Source organism: Phoxinus phoxinus (genome assembly GCF_949152265.1).
Source record: "Phoxinus phoxinus genome assembly, chromosome: 25".
In the NCBI taxonomy this organism is placed as follows: Eukaryota; Metazoa; Chordata; class Actinopteri; order Cypriniformes; family Leuciscidae; genus Phoxinus; species Phoxinus phoxinus.
The window spans coordinates 13801496-13821917 of NC_136900.1; the positions used below are offsets into that span (position 1 = coordinate 13801496).

At 37.6% G+C, this 20422-nt stretch overlaps 1 protein-coding gene across 4 annotated transcripts in view; it reads right to left on the minus strand.

Annotated features, from left to right (window-relative positions):
* The window catches only part of septin15 (septin 15), a 28784-nt gene extending 8672 nt beyond the window's left edge, over nucleotides 1–20112 (minus strand). The window contains exons 1-5 of one of the 4 annotated variants that reach the window (XM_079603665.1): nucleotides 19815–20112; nucleotides 15665–15761; nucleotides 6596–6702; nucleotides 2003–2103; nucleotides 1664–1798 (exon numbers count right to left, since the gene is read on the minus strand). In XM_079603665.1, coding sequence (XP_079459791.1) covers nucleotides 1664–1798; nucleotides 2003–2103; nucleotides 6596–6702; nucleotides 15665–15761; nucleotides 19815–19853 — 479 coding nt within the window. In that variant the 5' untranslated portion in view covers nucleotides 19854–20112. Of the gene's footprint in view, nucleotides 1–1663; nucleotides 1799–2002; nucleotides 2104–6595; nucleotides 6703–15664; nucleotides 15765–16123; nucleotides 16347–19814 lie in introns of those variants that run through there. The other 3 variants (XM_079603664.1, XM_079603663.1, XM_079603662.1) reach the window with 3 other exon arrangements.
* Nucleotides 20113–20422: the final 310 nt, after the last annotated feature.

The following is a 20422-nucleotide window of genomic DNA, read 5'->3' on the forward strand; positions in this document are numbered from 1 at the left end:
GATTCAGAATACAATTCAATCGCATTAACATTTTAGATTTGTTTAGTGAAGCTGCTTGTGGTGCTAATACATTATTATTTAGATTACTATATTAATTATTGTATGCCATATAATATAAAATGGAAATATTTAATTTAAATATTCTAAAAACGTTAATGCTGATATCACTACAATACACTAAATGGTCAAATAAACTGAAAATAAATATATATATACATACAAAATAAATACAAAAATTATTATTTGAATGAAATAAATTTATTGCGGCCATTACATTTTGTCTTCTAGGGGTATTGAATATAGAATAGAATTGTAAAGCAAAGTATAGAGTAGTATATGATTTAATATAGCATAGCATAGGATATTGTACAGTGCATTATGGAAATAATTTTACAACCAAGTGTATGAATAATCCTGCAAAAGTCTTACAAGTAGAGAAACCACTACAACTACATGAAACAATGGGAAACAATAAATAAAATACAAAAGGTGCAGCTTTTCCACACAGGTTATATGACTCTAATGAACAGTAACAGTACGGTAAAGTAAAACATTAGATGAGTCTGCAAAGCTTACACATAAACCAAATACGAAATGGTCCTTTGAAGTGATGCAATAAAACTAAAAAGCAGTCAGGGTCCAGAAACGGGCATGAATAAACAGATCAGAGCAGAGGATCCACTGTCAGCACAGAGCCACCACACAGCGCTGACCCCTTTTCTCATCGTTTCCTTCCAAACCAGAAAAATTATGTCATGGAGGGAATGAGGGCTTTGCTCTGTCTCTCTTAGCATCACTTTCACTTGGGATTCCAGACAAAGAGGCTGTTCTTTACACTGAGCTGGGTTTGTGTGTGTTTGTGTGGCTTTGGGGGCCAGCTGAGGGGCTGTTTATACATTTCAGGAATGTCCAGACTGAAGATGCAACACAAAGGTCACAGAGATATGAATGTTGCTTCATAGTGGCGTCTCAAAAAGGGCACGCGAGAAAATGTGGGGCTGTTTGAACAGATAGGACCGCGGGGTCACTGAATGTAAATAGAAAAGTAAACAGGGCTTTGTTTTTTCTATTCAGAGAGTGTAGACGATGAACTATACGCTAATGAATTATAGAGGGTTTTCCCACATCAATGCCAATAAATCACACAAGAATGGACAGATGAATTGAAAAAGATAAATAAAAAACATCCAAAAATAAATGAAAAATTTTCCCAAAGCAAACAAAGCATTCTTGCATCACAAAAAATGTCATATTTTATTACAAATCTTATTTCTATCTTAACAAATGTTCCTTTCCATAGTAAAACTAAGCCAAATAAGCTATTCATTTTCAAAAACAAACAAGGCAACGCCTATCATGCGTCAGGCCCAGTTTAGTGGGCATTATGTAATGTTTTTGGATATGGGAGTGGGAAGTATGTATCTCCATCTGTGCTCATGTGTCCATTTCACTCGTTAATGCATTTAAATCAGTGAGTGCACAGTCACATGTTCTGATGCCTTCATTGTACCACAGTCGTATAGTATTCATGTACAAAATTCCAACATCATCCCACTCCTGAACAAAGTGCAAAATGTGTAAATCAGGACGTGTGTGTGTGGTGCTTCTATTTTAAGCTGGTTGATTCATGCCAGGCTTCATTTGTGAAGGGTGTAGTACCTACCCGTGACCAGAGGGGGCGATGAAGTACAAGCAACAGTGCACCCTGTTGTCAGGCATCTGCCTCCTGTTGACACGGGATTCAGCATTCAGGAAGTCTTCAAACTTACTGTCGATGTAGTTGATGACTGGCTGCCAGCTGAAAAAGGGGGAGGAGAGATGATAGGCAAAGTCAGATGCAAAGCTTGAGAAGTCATTACATCATAATCTTTAATAAATCGATTTAAAACCATCACATATAGCATTCTGCATATAAAATTATTTTATCTTTTGACTATAATAGAGTTTATGTCTCTGACAGGGTCTATCCAAGAGTCTGAAAGGCACTTGAAATTATACTCACCAGTTGCTGTTGTCCACCGCATCTCCAAAGCCTGGTGTGTCGACGATGGTGAGCGTGAGCTGAACGCCCCCCTCCTTTATCAGCACTTTGGACTGTTCCACCTGAAAGAAGGACCAGAATTGTTACAACAGGATATGCGACACAGCCTGAGAAAGCAGGCTTGCCTGTTTGCTCCAGATTCACGTCATTGACCAAACCTAAATGCTAACTAACCCTAAACTACAAACACTCATGTGATTGGAGAGTTTGGTTAATACATGTTTTTGCATAAGAGTTTGTACTTTTGCATATGCATCAAACCAAAAGTGAGCCTACAAAGGTCATAGATGACTCTAGAACATAAACATTGATGAACACTATAGCCTTATAGCTCATACAAAATAAGCTAATGACTAATAGGCATTAACAAGGGATAAGCCATGATAGTCAACTAGTTGTCCAACAAATGTCTACATTGACTAGTTTATGAATCTTTAAACCCAATGCTGCTTCAGACATACACATTCATGTTTTAAAATAGGTCAAGCTAAAAATGTGAGTATTCAAAATCTTCCAATTAGTCAACTAGTAATGACTAAATATAGTAGTTCCAATTAGTCTGCTAAATGACTAAATGTAGTAATTCAGGCTTCCATGTGTATTAGCTGTATTCTAGGGCAGGCCATGTGTGAGACACCGCGTTGAGATGAGACATTGAAATAGTCATCTCCGATGTCACTATGATTCAGCTTCATCTCCTGAAGTTATTTCAGCTGCTTTCAGTACAAACGCTTATTCTCACAGGCCTGGTTATTTTTGGCTGACCCTGTTTTTCTAAAACTGCACTCTCATTCACACATGCGCAGCTTTCTCGCTAACAAAAACAGCCATAACCTCTCGAAGTTCTTCAAAAAGAGGAGAGAGAGGGAGGGAGAAAAAGGAGAGACTTGAGAAGAAAGTGTGAGAAAGAGAAAAAGAAAAGAGCGCAATGGAGGAGAGAAGAGCTCGCTCATGCTAGGATGTTTATGAGGCACATCGGACCACTTCAGTTTGCAACAACATAGAAAAAGAAATAAATTAAAATGTAGAAACACAAAGCCACAAAAATGTCAAGACTTTCATTCGATGCAACCAGACTGGCCCTTGTGTGGATCCTATCACAAACACTGCAGATTGTTTTGGAATATAAATACCCTCACCGCTGTCTCCATGTCCTGCCTGAACTGACCACAGAGAACTAGACAGCCACACATCACAACATGGCCTTTGGCCAGGCTGACAAATTTATACCACGGGCATTCATGGTGGAACAGCTCAAGTGCATCACGCAAAGCCATCCAGCCACCCAGGAGAATGCCAGAGTAGGTTATCAAGAGGAAAGCATGGACATGAGAAACGTTAATATGTCAGAGAGATTTCATCTGTGAAAGCAGGGATGCAGAGAAAGTAAAGTCCAAGTAAGCCTACTGCAAGTGACATGATGAAATCTAAAATCTCTCAAAACTTAAGTTGTTTTGTGGTAAAAACAGAGAGGTGGTGCCTTGGGATGAATCTTCCATTAAATTCCAGTGGCAGCAAGCAAAGCCCTTTTGGTTTTAGATCATCTATCCAAACGAGAATGGGTTTGTTTAGATGTTGGGTGACAGATGCCACAGTTTCATTCAAACTGTAAGATGATGTGAAGGTTGTGGTTGGTCGGTTTCTGCACAGCGCTGAGAAAAGCAAATAACCCACATGAACACATACAGCACAAAGAGAACACAGGCAACTCTGAGTGGAATGAAATCAACATGTCAGTATTAGGGGAATAAACTGAACTGTAATTGTCACCAACTGTCATCCATACGTATTAATTTTAATAATTAATCTAATTTTACATGTGGGATCTAGCCTGAGAAAATCATGTCTACTCAGATCAACTCAGATCTGATTTGTGCCCTCTTCACCTCGAAACGCATAAGTATCACTGATAAGTTCAAACGTGCTTTCGAGCGTTGGCTGGCGCTGAGCCAAAGATGGACGTGTTCAGTGCTTTTCATATCACAGCTATTCTGAGTTTTTAACCACATAATGTTCATTTAAATTAAGTACTACTATTATACAGTATATACACAAAAATACTTAGTTATTATTATAGTTTTAGTTCAAATTCCATACACTGATGTCTATGGAAGCTGCAATAATTATCCTTTCAATTATAATTTGACGTTGTGTTTTATTCATATCAGATGCACATTGTGTATGAAACAGTTTATTCCTCTCCCATGTTCACACTGGCCACACTTACTTTTATGTATTTCGGGAAAAATGGATGTATTTACATGAGGTAAATCCGACAGATCCTCTGAATTGAAACGGTCATCGCAGGTTTGATCAACTAACATGGTCATTATAAACGACACAACACATTCACTTTCACATATTTGACTATCAGAATATATTATATAACTCATGATAGCCTATAGTTAACAAGTTTGTGAATATTTTGAATAAACAAGAAAATAACTAAAACATGATACGTGTGGCTGCATGACGCATCGGCATGGAAATAATAGTTAATAATTATAATTCAATTATAATTATTTCTAATAACAGTCGCCTTAAACTCACGCTGGGGGTTCAGCTAGAATATAGACTGCCAACTTCAGGCATTTCTTTGGTGGAAATAAAGCTTCATGGGTACAGTAGTAGCCTCTGTGTCTCGGCACTTTAAGCTGGCACGCTGGCACTTTAAGCAAGGCACTTGGTGCACCGCTGGTGTAACTTTGTTTTCGTTTTGTGTAAGTTGCAACAGTTCCGTTCTGTGTAACAGAAACACACGGTGTAGCAGAGCCTTTACGATTAATTATCCATCGACGTTCTAAATCGTGGTTAATAGTGAAATCAGTTAATCGCTGCATCCCTAGCCTTCACTGATGCGGTCTCCACAGCAGACTTCTACCCAACAGTCTATGTGGCATTACGTCACTGAAGAGTGGACTTGGAGAAGGACTGGAGGGATTTAGGGAGTCATTGGAGACAGGGTTTGACACAACGGCTGCAGGACACACGTGAATTTGACCACCCTAATTTGAGCAAAAGAAGAAAAACGTATGATTCCAGTCAGATTTTATTGGTGCATTTGACATGTTATTGTAAGGGTGCCCAATCCTGCTCCTGGAGGGCCAATGTCATCCAGAGTTTAGCTCTAACACACTTGCCGTGTAGTTTCTAGTAATCCTGAAGACCTTGATTAACTGGTTCAGGTGTGTTAATTAGGATTAGAAGTAAACTCCGCAGTATAGTCTCCGGAAGCAGAATTTGACATCCCTGTTTCATCACAAAATAAGCATGGCAGACAAGTTCTTGAGATTTTGATTTTACCTATTCAAGTAGACTGGAGCTGTACTTGCATGATTGAGTAGCTTTTTTCAAGATTGCCACCAAGTCAATAGACTTGCTTTAGAAAGGATTTGTCATGTCATCCAAGCTACAACTTTGACCTGAATCTAAACTGTGAACTTAGTCTTGAGTGCAGCAAAGACAGAGATTATTTGTTCATCATAATAAGAGAAACGAGAGTGGCTGCACTTAAATACCAGAAAGGGCTGGGCCACCTCAGAACACGTCCCATTTCTAGGGTGGTGGGAAAGTCAACGCCGAGTGTTGGGTTTCGTGGGAAAATTCTTGACCTCCTACTGAACCCTACTAGCCTCCAGAGGAATCTAGACCCCTTCGTATTGCCCCTCCTATACTCTTTAAAAAACACTCCAATTGAGTCACTCCATCATATCGCTAGCAGTGTATCCTCCCACATTTCTGATGTTCCAGCCTCAGCATCTGTTCTCATCCTGTTTATCAAATCCATATAAGGTCAAAACTCTGCTGTCTCTTTCCTCTGGTGAGTCTAGGAGCATTTGCTCTGTCCTGGAACTCTCAGAAGGCAGCATCTGTTTGTGATTGCTTGAGCCTGATTGGTGCTCTGCACTCTAGCTTTCTGAATGCATTCAGGTGTTGGTTGACTAGGACTTGAAGAGGCAAAAAAACAACACTGAGCGCATGAGTGCGATTAATGTGATAAGCCCCAAGGATCCATAGTCATGCAGGTAATCTAATGAACCGCATAAGAAGCTGAACTGGTCAGGTAGGTAGCACAGTTCCACTCGAATGGCGAACTTTGATCATTAAAAAAAGGTTTCCAATTCCTGGTCCAAGGTAAGGACAAGAAATCAGACCTCCTTCATGGCTTCTCTACATCACATCTGGCTGCAAGGCAGTGGAGGATAACGGTGGCTGGAGATAAAGGGTCGAAGGTAAGGAAAGTAAGAGAAAGCAAGACTAATATAGAGTAGGAATGTCACGGTGAGAAAACGTTCAGAGCAGAGCAGACGCTTTCAGTTTATAATTGTAGCGCCCATAGTCCAACTAAACTGTACAGTATTTATTTCTATAAAAAAGCAAAACGACAATGAGGGCAGTGCCATGGTGGGCAAGGAATATAATCCTTGTAATGTGTATGGTCGAATAGAGTGTAACACCGACTACTGCAGCAAGCCTAATATATAGACAATGGTAGATTAAGCAAAGACCAGAGGATCAGTATCAGGAGTTAAATGTCAGCTAAAGAGGCCATACCTGAACAGTCTTCTTGATCCTCTGAGATGGGCCAGGGTAGTCTTTGGAGTACAGGTCTGTCAGAAAGAGGGAATTGATGAGCGTGGATTTGCCCAGTCCAGACTCACCTAGAAAAGAGGCAAACAAAAATGTTAAGTTGCCATGCTCAACTGGTGCCATGAAATGCACTAATATAAGCAAAAAGTGGGAGAGGGATGAAATGCCACATGCAACAGACATCCATACTTTAAAAACAGGAGGTGATGATTATGAGATTCTCCACAGATCCTCACAAGCTTTCTCACATTCATCCACCCACACAGAATCACACAACTAGTTTGTTGTTTTTGAGCCAACCAATGGCACATGTGGGACCCTGGCCAGAAACTCAATAGTTTCTTCCTGAGGACAGAAATCGAAAGACAGCGGATTCATGGGTATATTGGGAAAATGTTGTGGACATAAAGGAAGAGTGAGAGAGAGAGAAAGTGCTTTTATTCTGAAGGAATAAAACATTGCTTGCTCCATTCTTTCTAGACAATTACGCACTTCTCTTTACAGCTGATGAGCAGGAGGCGGTGTCATTTTTGAACATCTCTTGAGTTGGGGGAAGGGAACACTCGGGCTCATCTGGCGGAGCAGACACTGAATGCATCACTGAAGTGTACACCATCTTCACCCACTCAAATACACATTCTCACTCAACATTTTTGACACAAGCTTGATCCTAGGCTTCAAGGGGGTGTTGAAAGCTTCTTCTCTCAATAAACAATCTTCCCACTGACAGTCCTCAGCGCCTGAGCTTCCAATTCTAATCTTATTCATTTACCACATGGGAGAGCAAACAGGCCTGAAAATGCCAGTGTCATTGCTGATAATGTCACAAACATGGACTACACATTTGCATTCACCTTCTGTAAGATAAAACCAAACACAAAATTTGACAATTCATATACTCTTCTTTTTTTTTATGCTTCTAAATAAATAACACTGTTGACAATTAGCTAATCACAGGAGTTTGATTGATGCATTAAGAAATACTATTAATCATAATTTAGTTGTAAATTAATCGTAAATTTGTTGAGTTTAAGCTTATGACGTAATGCAATTTAGAAAGTAAAAAAATCCAGTTAAATTGGAAAATGAGACACTGATGACCCAATGCCCTCATGATATCAGTGCCTAACCTTCAACCCTGACCCCCTCATTTGGACCCTCTCCCTCTCTTTGCCAAAGCAGGAGCAGTTCCCAGTGCGTCCTATGGAGCCGAAACATCTGTACAGACACACTTAAAGATTCTCTGTGCTGTGCCAGAGATAACACACAGACACCAAACCCACCCTCTGTCTGTTAAGTAAATTTACTCCTCCATGCCCCAGGCTACGTGGACTTACCCAAACAAGACAGAGTGACTGGACTGTGAGAGCATCTATAGTGTATGTGTTTGTGGGGGTGGGGTGGGAGGACATCAGAGACCAATGGAAGAGAAGTAAAGGGGGAGGAGGAAAGACAGATAAAGAGACACAGAGTGTTGTTTTATCGGTCTACACTTACACTGGTATTTTAATGGAAGCCATGTACCAACACACAAGAAAAGACTAATGGGGAAAAGCATCTTCTCTTCTGCTATGCAGTTAGATATAGCCAAAAACAAAATCTATATTTTGCGTCCATTTAGATCTGAAAACAACTTTTCATAATAATAAATATATTTTTTTACTATATTTTAATTATTGTAGTTTACTTTTGATTACATAACCACATACAATTTTTGTGAAAACATACCAAAAATTCATTACAAATTGAATTGATCAAACCATTTTCACACGAAGCAGGATGTGTCTATGGAATCATGATGCCACTGCTTTAACGGGTGAGAATGAGTAGATTAGCAAGCGTCTCCAGCTCCAGCTAGCTCTAAAGCCCCGTTTCTCCCGCTCTTTCCCTTTCACCCCCTCAGGGTAAAGCCAGAACTAATTAGCCTCATCCCCTCTTTTAATTAAATATCGGTCCACATGATCTCTGAAAACGAGACACAGCAAGGATCCAGGTCTAGTTCACAGTTGGCTGACCTTTGTCAGACCCATGGATGAATGGAGAGAACTCACCTCCCCTTCTCATTTTGGTCCCTCTATCATCTGTCTTTTACTACTACAGCACATGTGCCTCTCCAGCAGGGACAAACAGAGACACTGGAAAAAAACATTAAATAGAGGAAAAGGTCTATAGTTGTGCTAATAGACTGGCACAACCACATGCGGATATATAGACCCTATTTCCACTGGCTTTACATTGAACTAGACCCAGACAGGCTACCAGGGGAACAGACATTTCCGAATTAAAAGCGCATGCTAGCAACACTTCCTGACCCAGTTTGACACAGTTAGCGCTTAGCTTCAAAAAGTGGGGCGAATGGTGTTCCAAAAGCATTTGAATAACCAGTGTTTTGTGCAGTATGCTAATACAGCATGTCCAGCACCAACATAATGTTTAATTTTATTACAGATTTACATATCAAACACCATTAAATATTCATTTACCATTAACATCATTAAATATATTTTAGATAGTTTAGCTTTCTAGTGGTGTCAAATTAGCATTACATGACATGAACCTCAAACAGATTGCACCTTTTTATACAAAAAATGACCTTTACATTTAAAAAGATTCACTCAAAAATAAAAAGTTGTCATTTTCTACTCTTTCATCGATTTAAATAAAATAATTAGATGAGAAATAACTAATATAACTAAAACTTTAAAAATAAACATTAAATAGAAAGATTTAAAAAATAAAACTAATAATAAACAAAAGCACATACAATTACTAAACCTAAAATGAAACTTAAATCATATTTAAATACATGAAAAATAAAAAAATTCCAATAATGAATAAATACTATAATAGTATATAAAAAATACTAATGAACACTGGTCAAAACGGTATTATTTTCTTCTGTGGAACATGAAATAAGTATTTTGAGAAATGTGTTTTTTTTTTGTTCATACAATGGAAGTCAATGGGCTGCAATGTTGTTTGGTTTCCAACGTTCTTCAAAATATCTTCTTTTGTGTTCAACAGAAAAAAAAGAAAGCCATACAGGTTTGGAGCGATATAAGCAAATGATTTTTTTTGGTTAACCTTTAAAATGGACTTTTAAAAATGTATGACGATCCATCAATCAATCATAAACAGTCCTATTCTGATTTAGAGATCAGTTTTAAAAAAAATTAAATGTATTTTCTACTTATTACTACTACCCTGAATGGATGGGTGGATTGGAGGACTGGGACAAATGGACAAACTTTCTAGGAGATTCCACACATTCTTCTTGACTTTCATCTATTTACCTCTTCCTGTCATCATGCTATGGGCCAGAAAGCACCCCAGGGCCCATTACTGGGCTCAGATATCCTGACAATCCCCCACCTCCACCCCCTTTCCACTGCCCTGCCCCCATCTAATCCCAGCTATCCCTTTTCTTCCTCACTCTTTTCCCCTCATAAAAGGGGCTCTAGTACTACTGCCCTACAGTTGCTTAACTCTTTAACAAACAGATAGCTGACAGAGAGCAAAAGAGAGGCCCACTACCTCAACAGATAAACAGAGAACAATGGGCAAACTATGATCATTTAAACTAATTACAATAAACTAGAGCTTTGGAAAACACTCCGATCTAGTATTTACAACAGTTACGGATTTTATAGGATGTGAGAATGCAAGTATGACAGTAATTGTGTGTTTAACTGGTTTGCAGAGAGGATCTCCTGTAGTGATAAGATCCATTGTTCGGCAACAAAGGTCAGAGTTCATCTCCGAACAGCCTGAGATAACAATCAGCAATGCTCTGTAAAAACTCCTATGGACACACACACACGCACGCACGCACGCACGCACGCACGCACGCACGCACGCACTTCAAGTCACTTCAAGTAGGAAAATGAATCTGTCCTACATAGAAAATAAGATCTATGAGGTGGCACGTGTGATGTTACACACTGCACGTGCGCAATCAACATAGACACTCTATATCTTGTGTCAAACTCCGCTCCTGGAGGGCCAGCTCCAAAATACATGCCTTGAAGTTTCCAGAAGACCTTGATTAGCTTGTTCAAGTGTGTTTAATTAGGGTTGGAGCTAAACTCTGCAGGACGGTGGCCCTCTAGGAACTGAGTTTGACACCCCTGCTCTATGGGTACGTCCCTAGATCAGAAGGCAGGGCACTGATCAGGGAGTCGACCATTATAAGGGCAGACTCGATTGCAAAATCCTTCCAGTGCACTGGAATGTTCGCTCCCTAAAAAAATCCCACAATGCACCGCAAAAAAACAGGGAGCATCGATGCTCACTACGCTCCCTTACAGTATGTTATGTTACATTTCTGAAGCGCGTAACAAAACGCACAAGCCAACTCAAACAATGACACTTTTTTAAATTATCTGTCAGCAAAAACACACAACGCTAGACAGGTAGTGAACACATCTAGTTAACATTTATAATTAATATTCGGCTGAAATGTTGTAAGGATATGTAACAGAACAAAGCAAAATATTAACCTCTTTTTTACTGGTAAGCCCAAATCCCTGATTGTTTGTTACTAAAACCCCATTTAAACATAAATCTGTCCAACACAATGAAACTCATCAATGGCATCTGTAGAGTGAGGGAAGGCATATAGCACACACATAGCTTTTGAGAGTTAAGAACACGTCTGATGAAAAAAGAACAAACTTAAAATATTCCCATATTTGACTTGAATGAAACTTAGTTAGTTTGAATACCCAAAGAAATGCCAGTGTTTATTTGGGCATTTACGGATGCATTAGCATGTGTTGGCTAAGACCTTCTGACAGGCTTAGCTCCATGACCAGGTTGTTAGATGACCTGTTGGCAGAGAGGGGAAGCTTTGGCTTCATAATCCAGGGATTAAATATCCTCCATGTGTGTGTCCGTGTTTCAGCCAGGGACCTTTTAAACGGACCTACAGCATAGTAATGTACGAGAAAAGTTGCAGCTCCTAGCGGTAGCTATGCTAACGCAGCCGCATTAGACAAATTGCTGTCGTGTTGTTGAAAATATCTGTGAATGACTTGGAATTCAACAACATGTCATGTCTGAAGACTTCAGCTACCGATTGGAAAAATCAACACTTTAAAACATCTCAAGTTTTGTCCAAACACAGCTGTCGTAGTTGTTGTTGTAAAGGAATGCGAACTGCGCAATTAACGAAAACAAGCTTGAAGTAGTTACTATTTTTTTCTATTCGTTGCTTGTACAGGTGTGAAATCTCCTACACAGCTTGAAAGTTGGCTATTAAAAGAGACTTTGTACAAAGAAAACCATATTTTAAACAAGACTAGAAACTGCAAGGCCTGTTTTACCACCTCAAACACGCCTCAGATAACTCAATTTGAAAAACGAACCTCGACAACTCTTCACATTTTCCAACGCTTTCTCCCTGAAGAAACATGTTGCCAGCTGGTGTGAGAGGGAAAGCTCAAGAAAGGAAATGCTTGTGGAAAAAAAACACAAGGGAGCGAGCGAGAGAAAAGACAGGAAACAGATTTTTTCCTCCCTGAAATTTTGGAGGGAAAGTTGGAGTCCACGGCCAAAGGCCTGTAGTGTCTGTCAGGACGAGTGACAAGAGAACAAGACGACAGTTTTGTTCTTTAAAAGGCCGTTGGACGTGCCCTAGGACAGTTTTAAGAAAACCCAGCAAGCCCCTATCACATGTATTAGACACTGACTACATTACAGTAAATTTCAGCCCAGTCTGAGGAAGATGTATGATGTTATGGAGAGAATTTGTGGAGGTGGAATCTTGCTTCTGTGGTCAAATGTGGCGGGAGTGCATTTTAATATTAGTGAATGCAAAACAGAAAGACAAATATTAATACTTACTAGATTTCCAGAGCTATTAGTGTAAAATACACTACCATTCAAATGTTTTGAGTCAGTAACCTTTTTATTTAAAGTAAATTAATACTTTTATTCAGCAAGGATGAATCAAGCAACAGTAAAGACATTTACATGTTACGAAAGTCAAATAAATGCTGTATCTTTCCATATATGCTGAATTTTCTATTCATCAAAGAATCTTGAAAAACAAAATGTATTACATTTTCCATAGAAATATTAAGTTGCACAACTGTTAACTTAAACATTGATAATAATAATAAATGTTTATTTGAGCAACAAATCAGCCTATTAGAATGATTTCTGAAGGATCATGTGATCATATTGAAAATTCAGCTTTGCCATTACAGGAATAAATAAAAAATGTAAATGTATTAAAATAGAAAAAAGTTATTTTAAAGTGTAATATTTTGCAACATTACTTTTTTTTTTTTACTGTATTTTTTTCAAAACGTTTAAAAATCTTACCGACCACACACTTTTCAATGGTACTGTATACAGTATGTGAAATATATGACCAATCAGTATCAGTGCTGCAAATGTGTAAAATATAAGACTAAACCCTATTCAGTGTGCAAATATATGTAAATATAAAGACCAATTGCAATTTCATGTGCAAATATTGTTGGTCACAGAATTCGGAATATTCTATACATTTTCAAACTGTAATATTAAATTAAATTTCTTAAAGCAAAAACACAATGTATAGCCCAACGGACTCTGAAATTTTCTACAAAAGAGTTTGATTAAAAGTGTAATACTATAAAGTAGGTGAGGTCACATTTACCATTTACACATTTACCGCGCTGCTCGGCAAGATTTCATGGACAATTTCGTTTAAATTGAAACCCACGTTCGGGAGCTTCGCGTAAGGGCGGAAATATTTAATATATAATATTTAAGCGTTTTTTCTATGGAAAACATTTCTTCATGCCTTAAAATAGCTTGAATTTAACTCTACCCTTGCCTCATTTAGTATATACGGTTCTGTAAATATGCAAATTAGCCCCGCCTCCACTCACTCACACCATCTCAGAGATCCACTCGTTAGTGATCACATGTTTGTCAGAAACACCAGCAATTTCAAACCATGTTTTTGAGACTGTCTTTGGTTCACTGCAGTTTTAAGGAGAAAATACTCAATGGCGTCGACTTAAGAATTTGCGCATGGCTTTTCTTAAAGAATATTAAAAATACCACATATACAACATTAAATCATTGATTTTCACCACAGAGGGGCTTTAAACTTGACACGCTGACCAACAGAAAGCTACTTGGTTTGAAATTGACTTCTGTGTGAGCAGTGCTTCATACAAAGCTACCCTATTGACAACAGACCTTATTTTTACCTGCACAATTCCACTGACATATTTAGCTAATGTTACTGTACCTTAATACTTCATAATGATGCACAAATGCAATAAACATACAGCAATAAAAAATAAAAAACATTATGTTATTCCTAGTTTTGGCCTACCAGTAAGCGGGCAACATTTAGGTAGCCCCGCTCACACTGGAATATTATTGGACTCCTCATACATATTCAAAAAGAACAAATATGACAAACATCACAAAGACAATTGTGAAAAACTATGAAAATATATGATTTCACAAGTAAACAGACAAATTGCTTGCTGCTGGAAATTCATCAGAGTAAGGAATCTTTTGTTTTACAAATATACACAAAATATATTTTAAAATAAATATTCTTAATAGAGGCCACAGATGATAATGAAGGCAACACAACTAGTTCTCTACAAAGACTAGTGCGGCTTGTCTCCTAATGCCAGTACAAGCATCTCAATAGGCCGGTTTACCAAACAGGAAACCCCAAACTAGACAACTAGCCTATAAACAGACGTAGGGAATGAGTGAGAGACAAAGACACAGAATGAGTAACAACTTGGAAGAGGAAGAGGAAGAGAGAACTAAAGAGATTATTTTGCACCAGAACTGGGAAGCAAACCCACTGCAAGCACCAACAGACATACACACCCGGTTACTATGGTGAGGCGCTCCACCACAGTTATGTCACCGAGATCCATATTTCCAATATAGCTTTAGTCACAGCATCCAAACCACAGAGAGAGCGTGTGATAATGACAATATGATTGATCATCTATCTACTCTTTATGTGGGAATAAAGTTATTCGTTCATCTTTCATCCAAAGCCACAGATTATTTGCTTAAAGTAAAAAACAGAAAGCTTATTTTATGTATCATTCTACAAAACAAGTGCCATTTGTGGTTCTCGTGTATGCAAAATAAGAATACTTTACTGTTACAGACATTCTTTAACATTTTTAATTTGCAGGCCTGTTCCCACTCCTATTTCTTCTTACTATATGAGGAAATATGCAAATTTGAGCGAATGTGTGAAAATTCAGCGAAAATTAAACACTCACATTTTATCTTTATATCTATCTACGGGTTTTTTTCATTATAGTTGACAATGAAGATTTTAGCTGTAACCTGCCCCAGGTTATGCATCAACCATGTTATAATCTTTATATAAATAAATACATTTTATTATTTTTAGTATATATATATAGTGATTAATCGCATCTTATAAAAAGTTTATATAATATATGCGTGTGTGTGTATATATATATATATATATATATACTGTATGCACATGTATACTGTATTATATATATGTGTGTGTACACACCCATTTATGTATGCATTTATATTTATTTATATATTAAATCATCAACATTTCAAGACATGAATGTGAAAGAACTTAAACATGAACTTAAAACCTCATCCTTTTATGTTTTCATCTTTTCAAATTTAAATCAGCCAGTCAACCCTGTTAGTGTTTCCTGAACGACCGTTTCCTGAACATTTCCTAAATGTTTCCTGTAGGCATAATTACAGTAAACTATGTTAATATAGCTGGAAATGGCGCAATGTTATGGAGTCCCGAACATGACATGGACAAAAATATATATCGTGGTCATATTCGTTCACTCGTTTTAGTTAAAACGTGTCCTGTGCGGGGTTCGATACGATGCAATTGATTAACACACTTTTTATCTGATATGTCGTCTAAAATTGTACAAAAATATACTTAACCAAACTAAACATTGAAAATCACTTCATCAAACTGGAACAGGCACCCATTTCACAGAATGCAATCTCAGAGGTGAGCAAAATAATTTTGTGACTTACCGACAACCATGAGTGTGAACTCAAATCCCCTCTTCACGGACTTCCTGTACACCTGGTTGGGGAGGTTGGCGAAGCCGACATAACCCTCCAGATTCCTCTGCTGGAAGAAAACACAGCTTTACTCCACATTCCACTGATTAAAGAGCAGAACGGCTCCTCCATTACTGTTATCCCTCTCAAAACAGAGCTCAAGAAGACTTCAGAGGAAAGATATTAAAGGCTATGCTAATACTAACATTAGTTACAGTGGATAACGCCTTAGCACAGTCAAACTCTTAAACTAACATGCAGGGACACCACAACAAAGGATAACATGGAGTTGTGCTAATTTGAGGATGAGTAAACAGATCTGCGTTAAGCACGTAACTGCAAAACTGCTTGCCTAAACACAACTTTTGGAAAGCCAAGAGGCTGGGGAAGGGAGGACACATGGGATCTCGTGCTCATTTGCTCATTTACGTTTCGTATCAAATCCATCATGAACTCAATGTCGTCGTGGAGGCAGTGAATTTCGCTCCAGATCACAGCCAGCGCCTTGTCCAGATGCAAGTTCTCCTTCACAAGCTTCTCCATCCCTTTCTCTCCGTCGCTTTCCTTCTCTTGTAATCTCATGCTCTCGGAAGCACAGCGCTGAAGCACACGCTAGGCGAGGCAAACACAATTGATCGCTCTGCTTTGGCTCCGCTGAGCTTCTCATGCATGGTAGGCCAGTGGAAAACTAACTAGTAGGGGCCATGCTGATCATTTAGAGAGAGGCAGATAGTTTGAACGGGGAGGGCTACGATCACCAGGGAGAGTTAACTCTTTTTGACCTGAATGAATGACCATGGCCAAAAACGAACTTATCAGAACTAAGCCAATAGACTCTTTGGGAAACAGTGCATGCCATGGTTCTTTTAAAAATGAAAATTTAACTTTTTTTCATCATTCTTGAAAGAAAGAATATCATGTTAAGTCAGTACCATATAGGTCATTGGCTGGTATTGTTGTTATTTTCCCTTTTTTTTACATTTAGATAAAAGGTGTCATCACTTGATGCTCAATCGTTAAAAACGCAAATAATTTAATAACACAATATTCAGCAAAATATAATTTTTTGATTTAGTATATTATGATGTTGCAATGACAAAATTCCCTTGTAGCATTTAAAAGGATTGATTTTCTGAATTTCATTTAAACAAAATATATTATATGATTATATAAAAGAGCAGGTTGGCCAATGTACGATATATGGCTGATAAATTTGACACCATTTAATATTACACTATTTAATTTAAATAACATGCATTACAAAAAAAATGCAATGATTTATTTAGAAATAATTCATTGTAAAATGAATGAATATAAAAAGTAAATCTATAAAATAAACAGATTTATGTTTAATATCTTGTATTTCTAATCCTATTATAATATTTCTCACAAATAAAGAAATAGTTTAAAAACATGAATAAAAAGGAAAACACTGTAACCAATAGTGCACTCAGTCAACTGGTAAAATTGCACGCACTGGGAATCATATTTTCTCACATAAAGAAAAGGTAACAGTTATTTTATACAGTAGCCTACTACACAGTGAATATGACATGAATATGACTGCGGCAAGCTGGGTATAGCACAGCATAGTTAGCATAGCATAGCATAGCTAGCACTATTTTAAGAATAAGTATTGACTTCGTGACCGCTAAAATTGTATATTTTCTTTATATTATCATCTATACAGTATGAATGTGTGTAGTTTGAATGTAATCTGGACCTATCATTACATTCGCCATGCTGTCATTATCATGCATCGCTTTACTGCCATTCATAAATCGTCTCCCGTGGCCTCATGGAATAGTAAAGTGTGCTGCGTATGTACACTTCAAAATCTCGCCCTGAAGTAGCAGGTCATCCGGGTACTTTTTGCCTACTATAGGGAAATATGTGATTTCAGATGCAGATTTTAAAGATTGCGCTTACATCGGCGTTCCGGTGATGTCGTTCTTCTTAGTGCTGTCAAAATAAGAGTCCTATTAATTTCAAAATAAAAGCTGCGTTGATACTTTACAGCCAAACAGAAAAACGTATCAGTCGATGTCGATAATTTAAAAATGCTAAATAACCATTATATTTTTACATAACTAAATAATAGAAAAAATATAATAGCAATTTAGAGGTTATCAGCCAATTATCAGTAAATAATCATCAGCCATAATTTTAATATCGGTGAGAAATCATACAGCTTTGGAACGACATGCTTAAATAAATGATGACAGAATTGTTTTGTGTGAACTACCCTTTATATATTAACAATATAGAACAATATATTAAAATGGATTTGATACGAAACCTCTGACAGTTTATGGACACTCGCATCCCAAAACGCGATTCTTCAAATCTATACTATATAATTCATACACCAGTCTATAAATAGCCATGCTCTGTGAACAGCTCAGGGCATTTTCCATGCTTTCGCTCTTGAAACGCTCTTACGTAACTATAAGATTGATGTAATGCCCCAACATGGCAAACAACACATCTGACCAGAAGAGTGAATCAAATCATAGATTATTGAACCCCTATCCGTGTTACTATCCACATTAGATTGAAGGATGCATTTCATTATTGAACCTCTATCCATGTTAGTATCCACGTTAGATTGAAGGATGCATATAATTATTGAACCCCTATCAATGATGCAAGTATCCACATTAGATTGAAGGATGCATATAGCGTAGGTGGGAAAAAAAAGTGTGGGTGTTCACAAGCTTAATATTCAGAATAGGTTCATTTGTGCAATTCATTCATCGATTGAAGGATGTATGACATGATATGAGGACCCTAAATATAATGGGAGCAAAAAGCACGGAGTATTAAAATGTATAAACGTCAAAGCACTAGATAACAAAATACCAAAAATATCACCTGGCATCTGCAAACAAATGGCCTTTTCTCGTAGCTAACTTCACTTTCCTGAGCACTTATTTTTACACAAATGGCCCCATGTTGATTTTAAATAGATTTATGAAGTCAGTTTCCTTCAAGTTCACACAGAAAGGATCATGATATATGCTCAGTGACAGTTTTTGGCTGCTCTTCTCTCTCTCTAACCCTATTGAAATGCATCTCCACTCACTGCTCTCCACAAGAGAGCTGGGCATCACACTTAGAGCCTGTCATTCTCATTTGCTTCTCCAAACAGCTATTAACACACAGCAGCCCAACTATTTACTCTAAAAAAAAACACATTTGTAATCACGATAGTATGTCTTGAGGTCAATGAACAATGGTTTTCAACATATTACATATGTATGGTCTGACACAACAGTAATTTAGGTACATTATGGCAATATGGAAATTGTTTTTGACCTCATCATGTTTAATACTGTTATAAGATATTGTACAATGTACTTAAAATGTAGATTCTGGTGAGTTTGTTTCTTAGTTCTCGCATGGTTTGGATGAAAGTACAATGTTTTACTGCATGAGCTAAAGAGCATATGGCATAATTTACTTTAACTATAATACACAAGAACCAGTGAGCTTTTGATCAAGGAAGCCCAGATTATGTTAAGCTATTTTAACATTTAATTCTATAAAACAAAAAGCATCGGTTTCTTTTTTTTTTTAGTACTTATTTTTAATTACTTAAAAGTAATCTAATAGTGACTAAAATTGTTTTCATATATTATAATTCCTTTACCTTATTAAATATTTGCCATTGAATTCTATTAAGATCTGTGGTATTCCAACTGTTGTTGTGAACAATCACATTTTTACTAGTACTAATTGTTGATAGATTAACAAAAATGACCACAGATATGTTTCCTGTACCAAAGAAATGATTTGTCACTATTTGTATAGTGAAAAACAGTAAATTAATAAAATGTTGTATGTAATGATAGAGTAACATAACATAACATTGGCAAATGTATGAGTGTCTATTGAATAATTATTGGTGAAATGAATTGTATCAAAAATAGATGCTAGTTAGTTTTAAGTAGCCTGATAAATGTGAATACGGCTTGCCATAACAGACAGATGATTAAGGGACAGTCACACTAGGAATCAATTGGCCCACCACCATGCAAATCCATGAATCAATGAGCCAGATGTGGTTTACATGTATTTTCTGGACAGATTTAGAAAAATATATGAATATTGTACTCACTGCAACGCTGGAAACAGCTGAGTCGGGTCTCTCGATCATCGTCCTGTGACAACACCCACTCTGAATCCCAATAGATCAGGCATAAAAAGATGAGTCGACTCAGAAACGGTCGAGTGCAGAAGCGATGATGAACCCTTACGGCTGCTTCTGAATTGGATTAAATAAATGGATTTTTATGGGAGGTAAACGTGCACAGGACAAAAACAAGCATGCGAGCATCGGCCGGGGGAAAATGTTACAATGCTGCGAGCATGAAAGGCGATTGTCCTCCTCCTAGAGAATTCAACCCCTATTGGTCAGCGACTGGCCGCTAGTAGTGATGTCATAGAATTCCGCCCACTCTCGCATTTCATTGGCTTACTGTATTTTACAATGAATTGTGGTATTTGTAGTGGCAGGCACGTGGACGCAGGAAAAATATGCGGCAGATGCATGAGCAATACTTCAAAAACAAATGAAAATATTTAAAAAACAAATGATGTCAGCATCGATATCGCAGACAGAAAAAGGAAAAAAGGGAAATACTTGGGAGAGCATATTATGAGGCGTTTATGATATGTGATGATGTAGGCTACATGTGCCCTCTAGTGAAATATTTTAATAGCCTC